The following is a 21630-nucleotide window of genomic DNA, read 5'->3' on the forward strand; positions in this document are numbered from 1 at the left end:
AACAGTAAGAAAAAACTTTCATAATAAATTTGTGGCCCTGAAAAGGGCCGTTTGAATATGAAGAGAGATAATAAATTTAAGCTCTCTCGCCTCGGATACGACGAGCCAATTGGATGTCCTTCGGCATGATGGTGACACGTTTGGCGTGGATGGCACACAAGTTGGTGTCTTCGAAAAGACCAACCAAGTAAGCTTCACTGGCCTCCTGAAGAGCCATCACAGAAGAACTCTGGAAACGGAGATCGGTCTTGAAGTCTTGGGCGATTTCACGAACCAAACGTTGGAAGGGAAGTTTCCTGATGAGAAGCTCAGTGGATTTTTGATAACGTCTGATCTCACGGAGAGCTACAGTACCGGGCCTGTAACGATGGGGTTTCTTCACTCCACCAGTGGCTGGAGCACTTTTACGCGCCGCTTTGGTAGCCAACTGTTTACGAGGAGCTTTTCCTCCGGTGGATTTACGAGCGGTCTGCTTAGTACGGGCCATTACGACGAACTTATTATTCAAATGATTTCCAAATGAATTTTACGCACGAGCCGACGACCGTTACAGCTTTTATATGAGCTGTTATCAGCTGCTGCTGCTACTTTCTGAAGTGCTCGTTCAGTTTTCCTTTGTTCGGTGCTCGCAAAATGTTCAAATATTTCCCTTTATTTTCATTGGTAATAAAGCATCACGTGGGGTGCTTTCAACTAGGTCCGCCGGATTTTGTGCGGAGACCTATATATAGTGAATTTGATGTGTTGTCCGCCGTACATTAGTATTTTCATACTACTTCAATTGACAACAACATGTCTGGTCGTGGAAAGGGAGGAAAAGGTTTAGGAAAAGGAGGCGCTAAGCGTCATCGTAAAGTACTTCGTGATAACATCCAGGGTATCACGAAACCCGCTATCCGTCGTCTTGCCCGTCGAGGTGGTGTGAAACGTATCTCTGGTCTGATCTACGAAGAAACTCGTGGTGTCCTGAAAGTTTTCCTTGAAAATGTCATCCGTGATGCCGTCACGTACACCGAGCACGCCAAGAGGAAGACTGTCACCGCCATGGATGTCGTCTACGCTCTGAAGAGACAAGGAAGAACCCTTTACGGATTCGGAGGTTAAACCATTATTTGACCCAACACAAAACGAACCAAACCAAACGGCCCTTTTCAGGGCCACCAACATTTTCCGAAAAGTATTTTTCCAAATCTAACTTTTATGCGTTTATCTTTTCATAACGTCTAATTTGATGGATTTTTTTTTTTTAATCCGTTTTTCATTATTCTGTATAATTCGCTTATTTTGTTTTCATTGCAGACATGAATAATTAGCTATTCTGTTTAAAAACCTCAGACTTAAAAATAATTTTACAATTATAACAAAAGTATTAATCCCATGTACTAACTTCCAATATTTGAGCAAATATGGTATATCACTCAAAAAGAAAAGAAATCCTATAATTTTAAATAACTTTGTTTTTAGGCAAGAATTTAAGTTAAATTATCTGTGAAATATTCAAAACAAAGTGGGGGAATTTTGTCAGTTCTCAAAGATAATGACTGCAATTGAAAAAAATACAAAGGAATGATGATAATAAAATTGCATATATTTCTTTATATCTAATCGATTAATGTTTTTTGATCATCGTTGGTGTCTTTTAATGGGGTGGGAATTCAATTAAGTAAATTCATTTTTAACTAAAAGTATATTTAGGTGGTTATATTGATGGGAGTTTGGTTCACGTGACAAGTGAATTCTACAGATTTCATTTTAATAAACACTTACAAAACCAAACGTTCTCTATTATAACTGCCCAACTCATAATAATTCCGAGTAGCAATATTATTTTAATAAACACTGAGTTTATTTGGTAAATGAATGTTTGGAAAAAAAAAAAAATTAAACAGTAGTGATAGAAATCCACCCATTAGATGCAGCCATCTTGTTTTCGCTCCAACTTATCAACAAGGCAATACTTATGTTTTAAATAAAGATACTTTAAAATAAGTTAAAACATCAAAATCCTATTCAGGTAAGGAAAAAATTTATCTTGCCTTTGGTAACATTTTGTTTTTTGTTTCTTACTATTTTTTCGTTTCTGCTAAATAAATGCCCTTTTTTAAATCAGTCCTCAACATTTAACAAAACACTGGTAGAGAAAGCACTCAGTAAATGTCAATGTGGCAATATGGATCTGAGATTTGTGCACATTTTGAAATTGTTCACTCTGGAAAATACTTTTACAAATAAAATCGGTACTTTATTGAGAAAGATGCGAAATATGTCAGTTGAAAAACTAATTTACGGACATTTTTATTGCTAAAATTCGACTAGAAACGTTTCCGTCATTTTTTTTTTTTTAATGTAAACTAACATTTTCAACAGATAAGTTTTCCTCGTATACCGTTTTCCTATTTTGAACTGTAATATTTTGCATATATCTCAATATAAATAAGCACCCGACAATTTTTAAAGATCGTTAAAAGAAAATTTGACGGTTTATTATACACGACCCAAGAGTTATGTCCCTTTGTGTAATATAGTAAGTATTATAATTAGTGAAGTCATTGTTTTGTAATTAAACCGGTTTATCGACGGGAGATAACTAAAAACTCAATTAGGTAAATTTTCTTTCAATAATTGTTTTCATCGATAATTATTTTTTAACCGATTATTTTTCGTAATTTTGGAGAGTTTAATTACGGCGACATTACGTTCTAACATATCGTTTCTTTCTACTAAATAAATATGTAGTAAACTTCAAATTTTAAAAACAAGCCATGAAAAACTCGTGTCGAAATATTTGCAAGCAAAGTCAAAAAAAGAATTACTACATATCCTTACATTTTGCTACAAAAATGACGGGAAATTGTGCCTTGAAATGATTTTCCTGATTCTCGAAAACGGAATATATATATATATATATATATATATATATATATATATATATATATATATTCTCTCTCAAATCGAAAAAATGAAATTCTAATAAACAAATACGCAGCATACATTTAAATTTCATAGAAAATAAACCCGAACAAAATTAATAAGGTAAAAAAAAAAAAAAATGTAAAATGAATAAATTCTATTGAAATAAAAATAAAATGATTTTTCTGTTACCCCTGTGTGTGCATGACACAGCACATGTACGTATGTATATATATATGAAGTATATATTAGTAATATAATATTACATAGGATGATGCAGAAGTATAGGCAACATGACGTCCGCAACAAACTATCAAAAACATTTTTTTTTTTAAAGTCAAGTATTGTAACCCCATTTGGATTTGTTTTACAATCCACAGATACAAAAAAGTTGCCAGAAAACAAATATAACAAATAAATGTTAGAAAATGTAAGATAAGTTCGTTTTCTCTATAACTGGATAAGATTTCAATATTGTTTTTGTAAAATGTTTATTCTGTTCGAAAAGCAAGCTACATTGAACGCTACCGATGAACAAGAAAAAATGGCCGCGATTTCTTTGAAGACTCGACAAAAACTTCAAAATAAGAAATAAAAGAATGGGGATTTGTTTTACAATACACGTGGTACGAAAAAATTTCAAATGACAAATAAATGTTATTAAAGACAAGTTACTCTTCTACCTATCTGATAAAGTTTTTGTGGCTTTACTCACTTTAAAACGTTTATGCGGTTCGAAAAACTGTCTAGATTCAGGTGAACACAAGAAAAACTTGCAGCGAATGTTTGAAATTTCGACGATGAGTTAAAAATTGTAATCGATTTATTTGGACAAAAACTAAGTTTTTCTGTCGATTTTACAAGGGGTGTAATTTTTTAAAGTCTGTTTCGATTATATTTGATATGCAAGAATTGAACTCCGAAATTTAGATTTGAACTTCGGTAAGACAATCAAAATACATTCGCACATTAGAAAAAATGGGTTTGTATTACTGTACACATAGATTCGAAAAAGTTGTCAAAAAACAAATATATAACAAATAAATGTTATCAAAGGCAAGATAAGTTACTTTTCTACCAAACTGGATATATTTTTCGTGTTTTTATTCAATGTAACATGTTTATTCAGCTCGAAAACCATACAGTGTTTACTGATGTATTGGAACATTCAAGATGGCGTCTTATTCTCTCTTTAACACGGTAAGTGTGGGAAAAGATGTTATAAATAAAAAACCGGATAAAATACTGTTAAAAACTCGCTCAATATATGTTACCGTGACAGGTTCGGCGGGTTTTTAATAGTATTTTGTATAGTTTTTTTTTTTTTATTTATAACACCTTTTTCCATACTTACGGTGTTAAAGAGGGTGCGAGACGCCATCTTGAATTTTCGAATACATCGGTAAAGACTGTATGTTTTTCGAGCTGAATAAATGTTTTCATTGAATAAAAACAGTTTGGCAGAAAAGTAACTTATCTTCCTTTGATAACATTTATTTGTTATATATTTGTTTTCTGACAACTTTTTCGAATCTATGTGTACAGTAATACAAACCGGAAAAAACAATTCATTTAGAATTTGTATAATTTATCTTTTAAAAACTTTTAAAGTTGGTTACTTGCTTGGTATTGATTACGTAATAGCTTTTTTTTTTATTATTTAAATTATTTAAGAGCTTTATTATTTAAAATTTCAGACGTTAAATGAATGCACGTTAAAAAACAAAACAAAAATATTTCAGGTAATATTTAGATGCATATCATAATGTGATTGTACGGATAAGGAATAAGAAAGCTGGAAAAAAATATAAATTTAAATAAAAACATTGAAAGAAATGCAAAAATTTGTATTAAGATTGACTTAAACAAATTTACAAGTTCACAAATAAAAATCTGTTTACAAATAAAAATTACAAATATAATTTAAGACTGTCTTTCCCTAATCTTCTACAAATATACATTATATAGAAATAAGTAATATTTACGCCATAGAAAGAGATGGGGATATCTATGAAATCTAAACAGTGAATAATCGCATTAAAATATAGAAAGTGAAGAAACATTCGTGAAAAAATGTTTGGCCCTGAAAAGGGCCGTTTTGGGAATTTTTTTCTTTGGAAGAAAACGCTTTTTACTTGGCGCTGGTGTACTTGGTGACAGCTTTGGTTCCCTCAGAGACAGCATGTTTAGCCAACTCACCAGGGAGAAGGAGACGGACAGCGGTCTGGACCTCACGGCTGCTAAGTGTTCTTTTCTTGCTGTAATGGGACAGACGGCTGGCTTCATTAGCGATTCTCTCAAAAAGATCGTTAACAAAACTGTTCATAATAGACATGGCTTTGCTAGAAATTCCAGTGTCAGGATGAACTTGTTTCATTACTTTGTAAATGTAGATGGAATAACTTTCCTTCCTCTTCTTTCTCTTTTTCTTGCCATCACGGGCAGGTTTAGCCTTACCGGCTTTCTTAGCGCCTTTCTTGCTAACTTCAGTGGGGGGAGCCATTTCGACAAATTAGAAATGATAAAGGCAACGTCTTCCCTTTCCTTTTTATACGAAACACGCCGGCTCCCAGCAACAATCAAAATTTTCTCTCTCAAATCTCTCGTATTTGATTGGTCAGAAACTAGCAACAAAACTACACAACTTGTGAAAGCACTTAAAACAGACAAAAGAACGCCGTTGTGTGAGCGGTAAAATAATCAGCAGTTGGCCGGAGCCGATCTACGCGTATTTAAGGCAAGTTGCGTGCGTTTTGTAAATTAAAGTCGTTTGAGCTTTTTTGAAAGAACAGCAAAACCTAAAGATGTCTGGTCGTGGTAAAGGAGGTAAAGCCAAGGGAAAGAGCAAGACTCGTTCATCCCGTGCCGGACTTCAATTCCCCGTTGGTCGTATCCATCGTCTCCTCCGCAAGGGTAACTATTCGGAGAGAATTGGTGCAGGTGCACCCGTCTATTTGGCTGCCGTCATGGAATATTTGGCCGCTGAGGTTCTCGAGTTGGCTGGAAATGCTGCGAGAGACAACAAGAAATCCAGAATCATTCCCCGTCACTTGCAATTGGCCATCCGTAATGACGAAGAATTAAACAAATTCTTGGCCGGAGTGACCATTGCCCAGGGCGGTGTCCTTCCCAACATCCAAGCTGTACTTCTTCCCAAGAAGACCCAGAAAGCTGCCAAGTAAATTCTCTTATTTCCTTGACACAGCACAAACGGCCCTTTTCAGGGCCACCAACATTTTCCCGAAATGTTTTTCGTCAATCTTACTTAATGCGATTTTTTATTTCTGACTTCTGCGATTATTTATGAAGTATTATTATTTTTTTTTTTTTTTGCATTCATTATTTTACGCACCTTCAGTAGATTTAATATAAAATTTAGCCCCATCATTTGAATTTCGTTTGAAGTAAATTGAAATGTCTTGTCATACGACGCGGTTAAAGTCAATCGCCATCTTGTTTTGATTTCGCTTATTCTGTCTAAAGAGATTTGTTGTTGTGTTTCTCCATAACCTACTTGCATTAACTGCTCTCAGTGGACAAACGTGAAACTACAGACTTTTAATCGACATCATATTTATAATATAATTATAAATACTCATTTCGATTTCTTTTTAACTTAAAATAGTCCCAGAAGTTGAACGATAAACCAATTGGTACTGGTCGCGATTTGAGTTCCCTGCCGGACACCATGAAAAACACTGACTTCTCCCTACGCATTAGCAAAGGACATGTTTTAGTTGCCATAGTAAATAAACGATCATGAATTTTTATCGACTTTTTATAAGTTTTACTGTTTATGAATATTGAAATAAAAGAAATTACTACACATTTATTAATAATATCTCACTTTTATCGCCTTTGTTTTTAATCACTTTTATCGACTTTTTTTTTACTGTTATGTGTCACTTTTATCGACTTTTTCTTTTCTTTTTTAAATAGCATTTTCTTTTTAAATGACGACGTTTTTACTGTTTATGAATATTAAATAAAAAATAATTACTACAAAAAAAAAAAAAAATGGGTGCTAGTGCACTTATGATCCGCGCTATATTTTAAATCGTTTTTCTAAGTTTAATTAAGGTTTAATGTTTTTTTATTATTTAAAAAGCCATTCTTAACATGGGGAGGGTGTTTTTTTTACCTATTCTCTACTTTAACCTTACAATTGAATAAAAAAAAACATTAATTAAACTTAGAAATACGATTTAAAATACAGCGCGGATCATAAGTGCACTAGCACCCATTTTTTTATTAATAAATGTTTAGTAATTATTTTTCTTTCAATATTCATAAACAGTAAAAACGTCGTCATTTAAAAAGAAAATACTATTTAAAAAAGAAAATAAAAAGTCGATAAAAGTGACACATAAACAGTAAAAAAAAAAGTCGATAAAAGTGATTAAAAGCAAAGGCTATAAAAGTGAGATATTATTAATAAATGTGTAGTAATTTCTTTTATTTCAATATTCATAAACAGTAAAACTTATAAAAAGTCGATAAAAATTCATGATCGTTTAGTTACTATGGCAACTAAAACATGTCCTTTGCTAATGCGTAGGGAGAAGTTAGTGTTTTTTATGGTGTTCGGCAGGGAACTCAAATCGCGACCAGTACCAACCAATTGATTAAAGTGGTTTAATCGCAAAAAAGTTCGTGAACAAATAACAGCGTTGCAAATAATTTAGTTTTCTTTGAGACAAACTACGTAAATAAATACCACACTGTTTTTAAGCAATATTATAAATATTTGAAGCGGGAATCAATTTTTATTATTTTTTTTCACTAGAAATAACAAAACGGAAACGTGGTAAAAAACCCCCTGATAAATCAAATAAATATTATCAAAGGCCAGATAAGTTATTAGAGGTTGTATTACTGTACACATAGATTCGAAAAAGTTGTCAAAAAACAAATACATAAATAAATGTTATCAAAGGCGAGATAAGTTACTTTTCTACCTAAGTGGCTAGTTTTCTAATGTTTTTATTTAATGTAACATGTTTATTCAGCTCGAGAAACACAGTGTTTACCGATGTATTGGAAAATTGCAAATGGCGCCTGACTCTCTCTCTCTTTGACACGATAAGTTTGGGAAAAGGAGTTAAAAATAAAAAACTACACAAAATACGGTTAGAAACTCGCTCAATATGTGTTAACGTGACATAGGCTGGCATATTTTTGGTGGGTTTATAACAGTATTTTGTATATTATTTTATTTTCAACTCTTTTTCCTAAACTTACAGTGTCAAAGAGAGTCAATCGCCATTTTTAATTTTCCAATACATCGGTAACCACTGTATGTTTTACGAGCCGAATAAACATGTTACATTAAATAAACACGCTAGAAAATTATCCACTTCTTGCCTTTGATAACATTTATTTGTTATATATTTGTTTTTTAATCGAATCTATGTGTACAGTAAAACCTTGTTATTCTTCTACCTATTTTGATTGTGGCTTAATTTATTTTGAAGCGATTAAAAATTTCGGAAAAAAAGTGTTCAATGTTACGGGAGAACTAGAAAAGAAAAATGGCCGAAACGAGAGTGTCATATCTTTTGAAGTCTGTATAATTGCTCAGTAGTGAATTCAACAAAATACTGATAGAAACCCACCCAATAAATTTCACGTTAACATTTATTTGTAATCTAGTTTTTTGAAAACGTTTTCCTTTTGTTGTCTTTAGTAAAAAAATGACCGATATTGCTGGTTCATACTTTTACCAAGTGTTAGTCAGTAAACGATCAGGGCATGTCTATATTGACGATTCAAAGGCCACGATGGTATCCAATAGGTCAATCACACACCTCAACACGTAAATATACATACACATACAAACCTATTTCATGAAATAGGATATATATGCGGTGTTTATTTGATCTATTGATGTTTTTCCCCGAATTCTGTCAAACGAACGTATCAATCTGCAAAGTTAACATTTTCAAATAATTTTATTTAAACTTTGATACATACACCTGTAGTTATTGTTAAAAAATACTCTTTTTTTATTTATTTCTCATGAGAGATCATGTGACAGCAAGTTTTTTTTAGGCTACTACTGTCTCAGTTTGAATAATTAATACAAGGGAGATCGGACTTCACATGTAATCATTTTTACTTGAGATCAAGTGACATTAAAATCATCATTCTCCACATTTTAGTTGTCATTATTTTGCATGTTATGATCAAGTGGCAACAAGCAAACATCATTCTATAATTTGCAGTCAATTATTGTTACTTCAGTTTGAGTACAAAATCTCCCCACTGACTAGAGCTCTGAAATAAATTGCTGTTTATTTCAATAATTAAATAACATTTTCAACGACTGGTCATAAAATAATTTATTCTAATAAAAATGATTTGAATTTCTGGAAAAAGAGATCAAGCGAGGGGAAGTCTTCTTTAAACTTTTACTGTCTCAATTTTAATTTTAATACAAGGGAGATAACTTAGTTAAATTAATTTAGAGTTATTGAACTTGAACTTTACATGTTACATTATCTGTAATCATTTTTTACTTGAGATCGTGTGACATTAAAATCATCATTCTCCATATTTCAGTTGTTTGGAATTATTTATGCAGCATATTTGATCAAGTGGAAACAACACAATATCGTCCTATAATTTGCAGTCAAGTTTTGTTACGCCATTTTAAGTGACAAGTCTCCCCACTGTCCTGAGTTGTGAAATAAATTATTAACTGAAAGCTGATTATTTCAATAATATTTTAATAATGAAATAAAGATGGTCGCTATTCAAACCAATCACTGTTTGGCGTTCGATCGAATCGCATCTCTCTTCACTACAAACTGTTTATATCTCAATATAACATTTATTTTTCACCGTTTGATTCTAACTTAACTAAATAATATCTCATACTTATAACGTATGTCACACCGTTCACAAATGACTTCATGAATCTGTAATTGTCGCATGATGAAACTCGCGCATACATCGACTGAAGTAAAAACTTGTATACAATTATCCGCTAGTATTTTTTTTTTAATTCCATAGTTATATATGACTTTTAAATATTTTAAGCGAAATTCACTTTAACAAACCCGTCACACGCATCCTTTCCAGATTTTATTTTTCTATTAAAACCCGAACTTAGGGTTAGTGGTAGATTAAAAGTATGGAATTATGTGTTTTTATCACTTATAACATCGTCTTTTTTTTTTTTTTTTTTTTTTTTTTTTTTACTAAAGTTTCATCAGAAATATTAATTATACAATAGATTGTTACGATTACATTTTGAAGTACCGGTAAAAACTAATTTCGCATAAATATTCTTTTGAGAAAACAAACAAAACAAAAAAAAAACGCTTTTTTATTATCACGACTGGCTAACGCATAATAAATAACTACAAATAATATAATTAATTGCTGTCACTTGATCTAAAATACAAAGTAAATAAAGCTAATGGAATAATATGGACAAAGATGGAATACAAGACTTGTAAGCATTTAAACAGTTAAATAGGTCGTTTTTTGGCTTTTGAAATACTTGACAAATTCGCAAATATTACAAGATTTCAAGTATTTATATATTTTATAGAGATTAAAACATTACCTTAATCTTAATGGCTTAAATAATGGTTTTATGACGATTTTATTCAACCAATGATTTAATGACTAAACGATTCAATCTTCAAAATCCTATTTATATAATATTCTGCTTGTTCCTTTCTTAATTAATGGAAGAGGCCAAATAACTTTTAGGGGTTAAAATGTAAAAAAAAAAAAAGAAGCCAAATTCATTAATTCTCGCTTATAAAAAAACCCATCTGGCAACTCGGAAAAGAATATATGACTGGCCACAGTTTGATGTAGCATCGTTTTCACATATTATTATAATAATATATGATTATTGTTGTAATGGTGTGAGAAAAGAACGCGTAGTAATTTCGAAGTGAATGGTTTTTAACCCATTCCTCCCTCCACAAAAAAAAGTGAATGAAATTTTACATAGTAAAGGAGCATTCAAATGAAGCAGGACAAAGTAAATTAAAGTTTGTCTCTTACAATGTGACTTCATTATTAGTATTGAACTATGTAGCACAATATTACTTTCAGAGCATTTATTGGTACTTATTAATTTATCTCATTTGGGTTCTTCTTTATTTTAAATATAATGGACACTATTTCCATAGAAATATTAATAAACTCATATTTGCTGCATGTTATTGGATTTTCATTCTAAAATATTTTTTGCACTATCCAGAAAAATATCAATTTTATCAAAACATAATTGTTGATTAAATACATTTCATAGCAACCATTTTTTTCGAATTTCGGAAAACTCGCCCCCTTTTGCTAAGTAGGAAAACTGGTCCCTTATTGAATAAACATAGATTTAAAACACATTTTATAACCGTTCTTGAAGAAGATATTGTCTTTAAAAGAGAATACGCATCCCATAATATTTTTTTAAAATATTTTTACTTGTTTATTGTTGTTTTAAAAAAATTAAATCAATTTTTCTAAGTTTTCGTTTTCTACCTAGCTTTGAAAGTTTTTGGTCTTTCAACTTATTTTAAAGAGTTTATTTAGTTTAAAAAAAAAAGTAATGTCGGGTGTTACTTATGAACAATAATGCCCGACAGAAGAGGATCACGTCTTAGGGGGATAATTGCTCAAAAATAGCAAATTAAAGAAAATATTAAGGTGTTAAAACTAGCCCCCCCCCCCAATAAAAAAAAAAAAAGAAATTTGTATATTTTTAGGTAATAATGCACAACCCATAATATTTTTTAAAATATTTTTACATGTTTATTGTTTTAAAAAAAATTTAATTGATTTTTTTTAGTTTTCGTTTTCTACCTAGCTTTGTAAGTTTTTGGTGTTTAAACTTATTTTAAAGAGTTTATTTAGTTAAAAAGAAATAACAAGTAATGTCGCACTCACTCGACATTACTTAGTAAATAATTTTTAACAAAAAAATGTCTGAAAATTAAAGAAAATACTGAGGTAGATGTAGTTTTAAAACGAGCCTCCCCCACCCACAAAAGAATATAAATATGTATATTTTTAAGTACTGCACAAGTGACCCCGAAATGACTTTCAAACGATACCCCCTCCTCCCCATGTTAAGAATTGCTTTCGAAATAATAACGTTATTATTTCAACGCCGTACCAAAATAAGACCGTGTTTTCTTTTTTTGTTATTTTGTAATAACACAAGAATTATTTAACTGAATTAATTCTTCTAAATAAAATAATTGCTTACTTTGATAATACGTGTTTTCTTTCTTTATTTTTGTTTCTTAATGACACAAAAAGTGTTAAAACTAGAGTATTTTTTAAAATAAATATTTGGTTTCGTTTTTCGTATCTTATTTTTTTTTTAAACAAGAGTTAAAAATAATTTTTAAAAATATTATGGGGGTGCATAGTCTCTTTTAGAAACAATATCTCCTTCAAGAACGATAATAAAATGTGTTTTCAATCGATATTTATTCAATAAGGGATCATTTTTCTTACCTAGCAAAAAGGGGGGATTTTTCCGGGCACGGGCTTTCCGGAGACAAGTTTTCCCGGGACGAGTTTTTCGGGCACCATTTTTTACACATCCCCAAATTCTATATCAATCTGTAAAGTAAATAACATTTGTAAATAATTCATGTTATTCTGTAGTATTTTATCTAATATCTATTTTTACTTATCTTTTATGTAATTCTTATTGAATACGGAAATCTAAAATGAAGAGATTTTTTTTAGCGCAAGAAGCTTTGATAATATTATTTTTTTAAAATCCTTTTTATTCAATAAGTTCGTCTATAATTAATGCTTTTATGTTTATTTCTGTTTATTTGTCGAGCTTTCAACTAACTTTATTCATAAATTATAAATGAAAAAGATTTTATTTCAACGGAAAAGAGAACTTTAATATACACACAAAATTATTCTTTCGTACTCTTTTTTCACAACAACTCTAATATAGTCATAATATTGTCTGTTTTATAATCTGGGAAATATAAGGGAAATAACTTAGTTAAATAATTTTGGAGTTATCGAACTTTTATTGCAAGTAAAGATTCATTTATTTTTATTTAAGATAAAGTGATATTCAAGTCATCATTCTCCACATTTCAGTTGTTCGTAATTATCCTGTATATTAGATCAAGTAACAACAAGCCAACATTTTTGTTACTTCAGTACAAGTGTTCGAGTCGAACTCTAAATATTTTTATTGATTGAAAGTTGATTTTATTTTAATAATTAAATAACATTAGAAACACATTTCCAACGATATATATCTCGCCATAAAATAATTTACTGTAAAAACGATAATTGGCAATTTATATTTGTTTGTATTACAAGTAATAAAATAAAACTTTTTTTTTATTATTTAAATGTCTTTTTTTTTGGGTGGGATAATATATTTTAAATAGTTTATTTACAATTTCTTCTATAATTGGAATATTTTTATTTTCTTGCTTGAAAACTCTTTTTACACAGTTTATATTAAAATATTTTTAAAATACTTTATTTTATCTTTCTTATTAGTATAATAGTTTTCTAATGAACAGAAACATAAAATTTGAATTTAGTAAACATAGTAATAACGTATATAAATAGAGAATATTTGCGAATGAATCTCAGTGGACAAAAATGATGAGGTTCGTTTGTTGGATTGTACGGCAGATCAACCCTTTGAGTCATTTTATGCAGATTATCTTTGGATTTAGAGAGTTATTAATTCATGCTCTAGCTGACATACGAGTGATATGTTCTTTTTAAAGTTTTGATAAGATTCTTTTAACGGTATGGTTCTGTTGTTTTGTTTTACGGTACATCAACATTTTTTGTAGTTATTTATAATAATTACTTTAAATTGCAGTGTATTACTAATCTATTCAATCTAATGCTCGGTGAAACCTCATAGGAAATATTCAATAAATTTAATAATAAATAATGGTGTGTAAGTTGTCAAAAAACAAATATATAACAAATAAATGTTATCAAAGCAAGATAAGCTACTTTTCTACCTAACTGGATATGTTTTTGATGTCTTTATTTAATGTAATATGTTTATTCAGCTCGAAAAACATAGTGTTTACCGATGTATTGGAAAATTAAAATGGCACCCGACTTTCTCATTGATACGGTATGTCTGGGAAAGGGAGTTAAAATTATAAAAGCAGACAAAATACTGTTAGAAACTCGCTCAATATGTTATTCGGTGGATTTTTAATATTATTTTGTCTTGGGCGCCATTTGCCTTTGATAACATTTATTTGTTTTGTTTTTTTTTACAACTTTTTCGGATATAAATTGCCTAAAAACAATTAATGTCGAAAAATGTCGTTTCACTTATAAACGCACCTAAAGAGGAAAATCACATTGAAAAAAGTCAATGACAGAATATAGAAAACTTATAAAACATAAAAATCGCATTAAATTACAACAGTAAGAAAAAACTTTCATAATAAATTTGTGGCCCTGAAAAGGGCCGTTTGAATATGAAGAGAGATAATAAATTTAAGCTCTCTCGCCTCGGATACGACGAGCCAATTGGATGTCCTTCGGCATGATGGTGACACGTTTGGCGTGGATGGCACACAAGTTGGTGTCTTCGAAAAGACCAACCAAGTAAGCTTCACTGGCCTCCTGAAGAGCCATCACAGAAGAACTCTGGAAACGGAGATCGGTCTTGAAGTCTTGGGCGATTTCACGAACCAAACGTTGGAAGGGAAGTTTCCTGATGAGAAGCTCAGTGGATTTTTGATAACGTCTGATCTCACGGAGAGCTACAGTACCGGGCCTGTAACGATGGGGTTTCTTCACTCCACCAGTGGCTGGAGCACTTTTACGCGCCGCTTTGGTAGCCAACTGTTTACGAGGAGCTTTTCCTCCGGTGGATTTACGAGCGGTCTGCTTAGTACGGGCCATTACGACGAACTTATTATTCAAATGATTTCCAAATGAATTTTACGCACGAGCCGACGACCGTTACAGCTTTTATATGAGCTGTTATCAGCTGCTGCTACTACTTTCTGAAGTGCTCGTTCAGTTTTCCTTTGTTCGGTGCTCGCAAAATGTTCAAATATTTCCCTTTATTTTCATTGGTAATAAAGCATCACGTGGGGTGCTTTCAACTAGGTCCGCCGGATTTTGTGCGGAGACCTATATATAGTGAATTTGATGTGTTGTCCGCCGTACATTAGTATTTTCATACTACTTCAATTGACAACAACATGTCTGGTCGTGGAAAGGGAGGAAAAGGTTTAGGAAAAGGAGGCGCTAAGCGTCATCGTAAAGTACTTCGTGATAACATCCAGGGTATCACGAAACCCGCTATCCGTCGTCTTGCCCGTCGAGGTGGTGTGAAACGTATCTCTGGTCTGATCTACGAAGAAACTCGTGGTGTCCTGAAAGTTTTCCTTGAAAATGTCATCCGTGATGCCGTCACGTACACCGAGCACGCCAAGAGGAAGACTGTCACCGCCATGGATGTCGTCTACGCTCTGAAGAGACAAGGAAGAACCCTTTACGGATTCGGAGGTTAAACCATTATTTGACCCAACACAAAACGAACCAAACCAAACGGCCCTTTTCAGGGCCACCAACATTTTCCGAAAAGTATTTTTCCAAATCTAACTTTTATGCGTTTATCTTTTCATAACGTCTAATTTGATGGATTTTTTTTTTTAATCCGTTTTTCATTATTCTGTATAATTCGCTTATTTTGTTTTCATTGCAGACATGAATAATTAGCTATTCTGTTTAAAAACCTCAGACTTAAAAATAATTTTACAATTATAACAAAAGTATTAATCCCATGTACTAACTTCCAATATTTGAGCAAATATGGTATATCACTCAAAAAGAAAAGAAATCCTATAATTTTAAATAACTTTGTTTTTAGGCAAGAATTTAAGTTAAATTATCTGTGAAATATTCAAAACAAAGTGGGGGAATTTTGTCAGTTCTCAAAGATAATGACTGCAATTGAAAAAAATACAAAGGAATGATGATAATAAAATTGCATATATTTCTTTATATCTAATCGATTAATGTTTTTTGATCATCGTTGGTGTCTTTTAATGGGGTGGGAATTCAATTAAGTAAATTCATTTTTAACTAAAAGTATATTTAGGTGGTTATATTGATGGGAGTTTGGTTCACGTGACAAGTGAATTCTACAGATTTCATTTTAATAAACACTTACAAAACCAAACGTTCTCTATTATAACTGCCCAACTCATAATAATTCCGAGTAGCAATATTATTTTAATAAACACTGAGTTTATTTGGTAAATGAATGTTTGGAAAAAAAAAAAAATTAAACAGTAGTGATAGAAATCCACCCATTAGATGCAGCCATCTTGTTTTCGCTCCAACTTATCAACAAGGCAATACTTATGTTTTAAATAAAGATACTTTAAAATAAGTTAAAACATCAAAATCCTATTCAGGTAAGGAAAAAATTTATCTTGCCTTTGGTAACATTTTGTTTTTTGTTTCTTACTATTTTTTCGTTTCTGCTAAATAAATGCCCTTTTTTAAATCAGTCCTCAACATTTAACAAAACACTGGTAGAGAAAGCACTCAGTAAATGTCAATGTGGCAATATGGATCTGAGATTTGTGCACATTTTGAAATTGTTCACTCTGGAAAATACTTTTACAAATAAAATCGGTACTTTATTGAGAAAGATGCGAAATATGTCAGTTGAAAAACTAATTTACGGACATTTTTATTGCTAAAATTCGACTAGAAACGTTTCCGTCATTTTTTTTTTTTTAATGTAAACTAACATTTTCAACAGATAAGTTTTCCTCGTATACCGTTTTCCTATTTTGAACTGTAATATTTTGCATATATCTCAATATAAATAAGCACCCGACAATTTTTAAAGATCGTTAAAAGAAAATTTGACGGTTTATTATACACGACCCAAGAGTTATGTCCCTTTGTGTAATATAGTAAGTATTATAATTAGTGAAGTCATTGTTTTGTAATTAAACCGGTTTATCGACGGGAGATAACTAAAAACTCAATTAGGTAAATTTTCTTTCAATAATTGTTTTCATCGATAATTATTTTTTAACCGATTATTTTTCGTAATTTTGGAGAGTTTAATTACGGCGACATTACGTTCTAACATATCGTTTCTTTCTACTAAATAAATATGTAGTAAACTTCAAATTTTAAAAACAAGCCATGAAAAACTCGTGTCGAAATATTTGCAAGCAAAGTCAAAAAAAGAATTACTACATATCCTTACATTTTGCTACAAAAATGACGGGAAATTGTGCCTTGAAATGATTTTCCTGATTCTCGAAAACGGAATATATATATATATATATATATATATATATATATATATATATTCTCTCTCAAATCGAAAAAATGAAATTCTAATAAACAAATACGCAGCATACATTTAAATTTCATAGAAAATAAACCCGAACAAAATTAATAAGGTAAAAAAAAAAAAAAATGTAAAATGAATAAATTCTATTGAAATAAAAATAAAATGATTTTTCTGTTACCCCTGTGTGTGCATGACACAGCACATGTACGTATGTATATATATATGAAGTATATATTAGTAATATAATATTACATAGGATGATGCAGAAGTATAGGCAACATGACGTCCGCAACAAACTATCAAAAACATTTTTTTTTTTAAAGTCAAGTATTGTAACCCCATTTGGATTTGTTTTACAATCCACAGATACAAAAAAGTTGCCAGAAAACAAATATAACAAATAAATGTTAGAAAATGTAAGATAAGTTCGTTTTCTCTATAACTGGATAAGATTTCAATATTGTTTTTGTAAAATGTTTATTCTGTTCGAAAAGCAAGCTACATTGAACGCTACCGATGAACAAGAAAAAATGGCCGCGATTTCTTTGAAGACTCGACAAAAACTTCAAAATAAGAAATAAAAGAATGGGGATTTGTTTTACAATACACGTGGTACGAAAAAATTTCAAATGACAAATAAATGTTATTAAAGACAAGTTACTCTTCTACCTATCTGATAAAGTTTTTGTGGCTTTACTCACTTTAAAACGTTTATGCGGTTCGAAAAACTGTCTAGATTCAGGTGAACACAAGAAAAACTTGCAGCGAATGTTTGAAATTTCGACGATGAGTTAAAAATTGTAATCGATTTATTTGGACAAAAACTAAGTTTTTCTGTCGATTTTACAAGGGGTGTAATTTTTTAAAGTCTGTTTCGATTATATTTGATATGCAAGAATTGAACTCCGAAATTTAGATTTGAACTTCGGTAAGACAATCAAAATACATTCGCACATTAGAAAAAATGGGTTTGTATTACTGTACACATAGATTCGAAAAAGTTGTCAAAAAACAAATATATAACAAATAAATGTTATCAAAGGCAAGATAAGTTACTTTTCTACCAAACTGGATATATTTTTCGTGTTTTTATTCAATGTAACATGTTTATTCAGCTCGAAAACCATACAGTGTTTACTGATGTATTGGAACATTCAAGATGGCGTCTTATTCTCTCTTTAACACGGTAAGTGTGGGAAAAGATGTTATAAATAAAAAACCGGATAAAATACTGTTAAAAACTCGCTCAATATATGTTACCGTGACAGGTTCGGCGGGTTTTTAATAGTATTTTGTATAGTTTTTTTTTTTTTATTTATAACACCTTTTTCCATACTTACGGTGTTAAAGAGGGTGCGAGACGCCATCTTGAATTTTCGAATACATCGGTAAAGACTGTATGTTTTTCGAGCTGAATAAATGTTTTCATTGAATAAAAACAGTTTGGCAGAAAAGTAACTTATCTTCCTTTGATAACATTTATTTGTTATATATTTGTTTTCTGACAACTTTTTCGAATCTATGTGTACAGTAATACAAACCGGAAAAAACAATTCATTTAGAATTTGTATAATTTATCTTTTAAAAACTTTTAAAGTTGGTTACTTGCTTGGTATTGATTACGTAATAGCTTTTTTTTTTATTATTTAAATTATTTAAGAGCTTTATTATTTAAAATTTCAGACGTTAAATGAATGCACGTTAAAAAACAAAACAAAAATATTTCAGGTAATATTTAGATGCATATCATAATGTGATTGTACGGATAAGGAATAAGAAAGCTGGAAAAAAATATAAATTTAAATAAAAACATTGAAAGAAATGCAAAAATTTGTATTAAGATTGACTTAAACAAATTTACAAGTTCACAAATAAAAATCTGTTTACAAATAAAAATTACAAATATAATTTAAGACTGTCTTTCCCTAATCTTCTACAAATATACATTATATAGAAATAAGTAATATTTACGCCATAGAAAGAGATGGGGATATCTATGAAATCTAAACAGTGAATAATCGCATTAAAATATAGAAAGTGAAGAAACATTCGTGAAAAAATGTTTGGCCCTGAAAAGGGCCGTTTTGGGAATTTTTTTCTTTGGAAGAAAACGCTTTTTACTTGGCGCTGGTGTACTTGGTGACAGCTTTGGTTCCCTCAGAGACAGCATGTTTAGCCAACTCACCAGGGAGAAGGAGACGGACAGCGGTCTGGACCTCACGGCTGCTAAGTGTTCTTTTCTTGCTGTAATGGGACAGACGGCTGGCTTCATTAGCGATTCTCTCAAAAAGATCGTTAACAAAACTGTTCATAATAGACATGGCTTTGCTAGAAATTCCAGTGTCAGGATGAACTTGTTTCATTACTTTGTAAATGTAGATGGAATAACTTTCCTTCCTCTTCTTTCTCTTTTTCTTGCCATCACGGGCAGGTTTAGCCTTACCGGCTTTCTTAGCGCCTTTCTTGCTAACTTCAGTGGGGGGAGCCATTTCGACAAATTAGAAATGATAAAGGCAACGTCTTCCCTTTCCTTTTTATACGAAACACGCCGGCTCCCAGCAACAATCAAAATTTTCTCTCTCAAATCTCTCGTATTTGATTGGTCAGAAACTAGCAACAAAACTACACAACTTGTGAAAGCACTTAAAACAGACAAAAGAACGCCGTTGTGTGAGCGGTAAAATAATCAGCAGTTGGCCGGAGCCGATCTACGCGTATTTAAGGCAAGTTGCGTGCGTTTTGTAAATTAAAGTCGTTTGAGCTTTTTTGAAAGAACAGCAAAACCTAAAGATGTCTGGTCGTGGTAAAGGAGGTAAAGCCAAGGGAAAGAGCAAGACTCGTTCATCCCGTGCCGGACTTCAATTCCCCGTTGGTCGTATCCATCGTCTCCTCCGCAAGGGTAACTATTCGGAGAGAATTGGTGCAGGTGCACCCGTCTATTTGGCTGCCGTCATGGAATATTTGGCCGCTGAGGTTCTCGAGTTGGCTGGAAATGCTGCGAGAGACAACAAGAAATCCAGAATCATTCCCCGTCACTTGCAATTGGCCATCCGTAATGACGAAGAATTAAACAAATTCTTGGCCGGAGTGACCATTGCCCAGGGCGGTGTCCTTCCCAACATCCAAGCTGTACTTCTTCCCAAGAAGACCCAGAAAGCTGCCAAGTAAATTCTCTTATTTCCTTGACACAGCACAAACGGCCCTTTTCAGGGCCACCAACATTTTCCCGAAATGTTTTTCGTCAATCTTACTTAATGCGATTTTTTATTTCTGACTTCTGCGATTATTTATGAAGTATTATTATTTTTTTTTTTTTTTGCATTCATTATTTTACGCACCTTCAGTAGATTTAATATAAAATTTAGCCCCATCATTTGAATTTCGTTTGAAGTAAATTGAAATGTCTTGTCATACGACGCGGTTAAAGTCAATCGCCATCTTGTTTTGATTTCGCTTATTCTGTCTAAAGAGATTTGTTGTTGTGTTTCTCCATAACCTACTTGCATTAACTGCTCTCAGTGGACAAACGTGAAACTACAGACTTTTAATCGACATCATATTTATAATATAATTATAAATACTCATTTCGATTTCTTTTTAACTTAAAATAGTCCCAGAAGTTGAACGATAAACCAATTGGTACTGGTCGCGATTTGAGTTCCCTGCCGGACACCATGAAAAACACTGACTTCTCCCTACGCATTAGCAAAGGACATGTTTTAGTTGCCATAGTAAATAAACGATCATGAATTTTTATCGACTTTTTATAAGTTTTACTGTTTATGAATATTGAAATAAAAGAAATTACTACACATTTATTAATAATATCTCACTTTTATCGCCTTTGTTTTTAATCACTTTTATCGACTTTTTTTTTACTGTTATGTGTCACTTTTATCGACTTTTTCTTTTCTTTTTTAAATAGCATTTTCTTTTTAAATGACGACGTTTTTACTGTTTATGAATATTAAATAAAAAATAATTACTACAAAAAAAAAAAAAAATGGGTGCTAGTGCACTTATGATCCGCGCTATATTTTAAATCGTTTTTCTAAGTTTAATTAAGGTTTAATGTTTTTTTATTATTTAAAAAGCCATTCTTAACATGGGGAGGGTGTTTTTTTTACCTATTCTCTACTTTAACCTTACAATTGAATAAAAAAAAACATTAATTAAACTTAGAAATACGATTTAAAATACAGCGCGGATCATAAGTGCACTAGCACCCATTTTTTTATTAATAAATGTTTAGTAATTATTTTTCTTTCAATATTCATAAACAGTAAAAACGTCGTCATTTAAAAAGAAAATACTATTTAAAAAAGAAAATAAAAAGTCGATAAAAGTGACACATAAACAGTAAAAAAAAAAGTCGATAAAAGTGATTAAAAGCAAAG

General features: G+C 31.3%; 6 protein-coding genes and 2 pseudogenes across 8 annotated transcripts; 4 read left to right on the top strand and 4 right to left on the bottom strand.

Moving 5' to 3' along the window:
* Window positions 1–76: 76 nt before the first annotated feature.
* LOC145274283 (histone H3) lies at window positions 77–487 on the bottom strand. Its single transcript, XM_080127383.1, has one exon. The coding sequence runs from the start codon at window positions 485–487 to the stop codon at window positions 77–79; it is 411 nt and encodes a 136-aa protein (XP_079983509.1).
* A 305-nt stretch (window positions 488–792) lies between these two features.
* On the top strand, window positions 793–1163 carry LOC145274284 (histone H4). The gene has a single exon (XM_080127385.1). The coding sequence runs from the start codon at window positions 793–795 to the stop codon at window positions 1102–1104; it is 312 nt and encodes a 103-aa protein (XP_079983511.1). The 3' UTR covers window positions 1105–1163.
* A 3852-nt stretch (window positions 1164–5015) lies between these two features.
* Window positions 5016–5477, bottom strand: LOC145274291 (histone H2B, gonadal pseudogene; annotated as a pseudogene). The gene has a single exon (XR_013866635.1). The product of XR_013866635.1 is annotated as a histone H2B, gonadal pseudogene (transcript).
* On the top strand, window positions 5243–7011 carry LOC145274290 (histone H2A-like). Its single transcript, XM_080127388.1, has one exon. It carries the CDS (start codon window positions 5715–5717, stop codon window positions 6090–6092), a length of 378 nt encoding a protein of 125 aa, XP_079983514.1. The 5' UTR covers window positions 5243–5714; the 3' UTR covers window positions 6093–7011.
* A 7336-nt stretch (window positions 7012–14347) lies between these two features.
* LOC145274281 (histone H3) lies at window positions 14348–14864 on the bottom strand. The gene has a single exon (XM_080127381.1). The coding sequence runs from the start codon at window positions 14803–14805 to the stop codon at window positions 14395–14397; it is 411 nt and encodes a 136-aa protein (XP_079983507.1). The 5' UTR covers window positions 14806–14864; the 3' UTR covers window positions 14348–14394.
* A 213-nt stretch (window positions 14865–15077) lies between these two features.
* On the top strand, window positions 15078–15455 carry LOC145274278 (histone H4). The gene has a single exon (XM_080127379.1). The coding sequence runs from the start codon at window positions 15111–15113 to the stop codon at window positions 15420–15422; it is 312 nt and encodes a 103-aa protein (XP_079983505.1). The 5' UTR covers window positions 15078–15110; the 3' UTR covers window positions 15423–15455.
* Window positions 15456–19324: 3869 nt separating this feature from the next.
* LOC145274293 (histone H2B, gonadal pseudogene) lies at window positions 19325–19786 on the bottom strand (annotated as a pseudogene). The gene has a single exon (XR_013866636.1). The product of XR_013866636.1 is annotated as a histone H2B, gonadal pseudogene (transcript).
* Window positions 19552–21320, top strand: LOC145274292 (histone H2A-like). Its single transcript, XM_080127389.1, has one exon. The coding sequence runs from the start codon at window positions 20024–20026 to the stop codon at window positions 20399–20401; it is 378 nt and encodes a 125-aa protein (XP_079983515.1). The 5' UTR covers window positions 19552–20023; the 3' UTR covers window positions 20402–21320.
* The last annotated feature ends 310 nt before the right edge of the window (window positions 21321–21630 follow it).

Source organism: Euprymna scolopes, unplaced genomic scaffold, assembly GCF_053919585.1.
Source record: "Euprymna scolopes isolate OS-2025 unplaced genomic scaffold, ASM5391958v1 sca314, whole genome shotgun sequence".
Lineage (NCBI taxonomy): Eukaryota > Metazoa > Mollusca > Cephalopoda > Sepiida > Sepiolidae > Euprymna > Euprymna scolopes.

Excerpts from the sequence above, each read along its gene's own strand:
- LOC145274284 (XM_080127385.1), top strand. The coding sequence starts at position 793 with ATGTCTGGTCGTGGAAAGGGAGGAAAAGGTTTAGGAAAAGGAGGCGCT.
- LOC145274278 (XM_080127379.1), top strand. The coding sequence starts at position 15,111 with ATGTCTGGTCGTGGAAAGGGAGGAAAAGGTTTAGGAAAAGGAGGCGCT.
- LOC145274281 (XM_080127381.1), bottom strand. The coding sequence starts at position 14,805 with ATGGCCCGTACTAAGCAGACCGCTCGTAAATCCACCGGAGGAAAAGCT.
- LOC145274290 (XM_080127388.1), top strand. The coding sequence starts at position 5,715 with ATGTCTGGTCGTGGTAAAGGAGGTAAAGCCAAGGGAAAGAGCAAGACT.
- LOC145274283 (XM_080127383.1), bottom strand. The coding sequence starts at position 487 with ATGGCCCGTACTAAGCAGACCGCTCGTAAATCCACCGGAGGAAAAGCT.
- LOC145274292 (XM_080127389.1), top strand. The coding sequence starts at position 20,024 with ATGTCTGGTCGTGGTAAAGGAGGTAAAGCCAAGGGAAAGAGCAAGACT.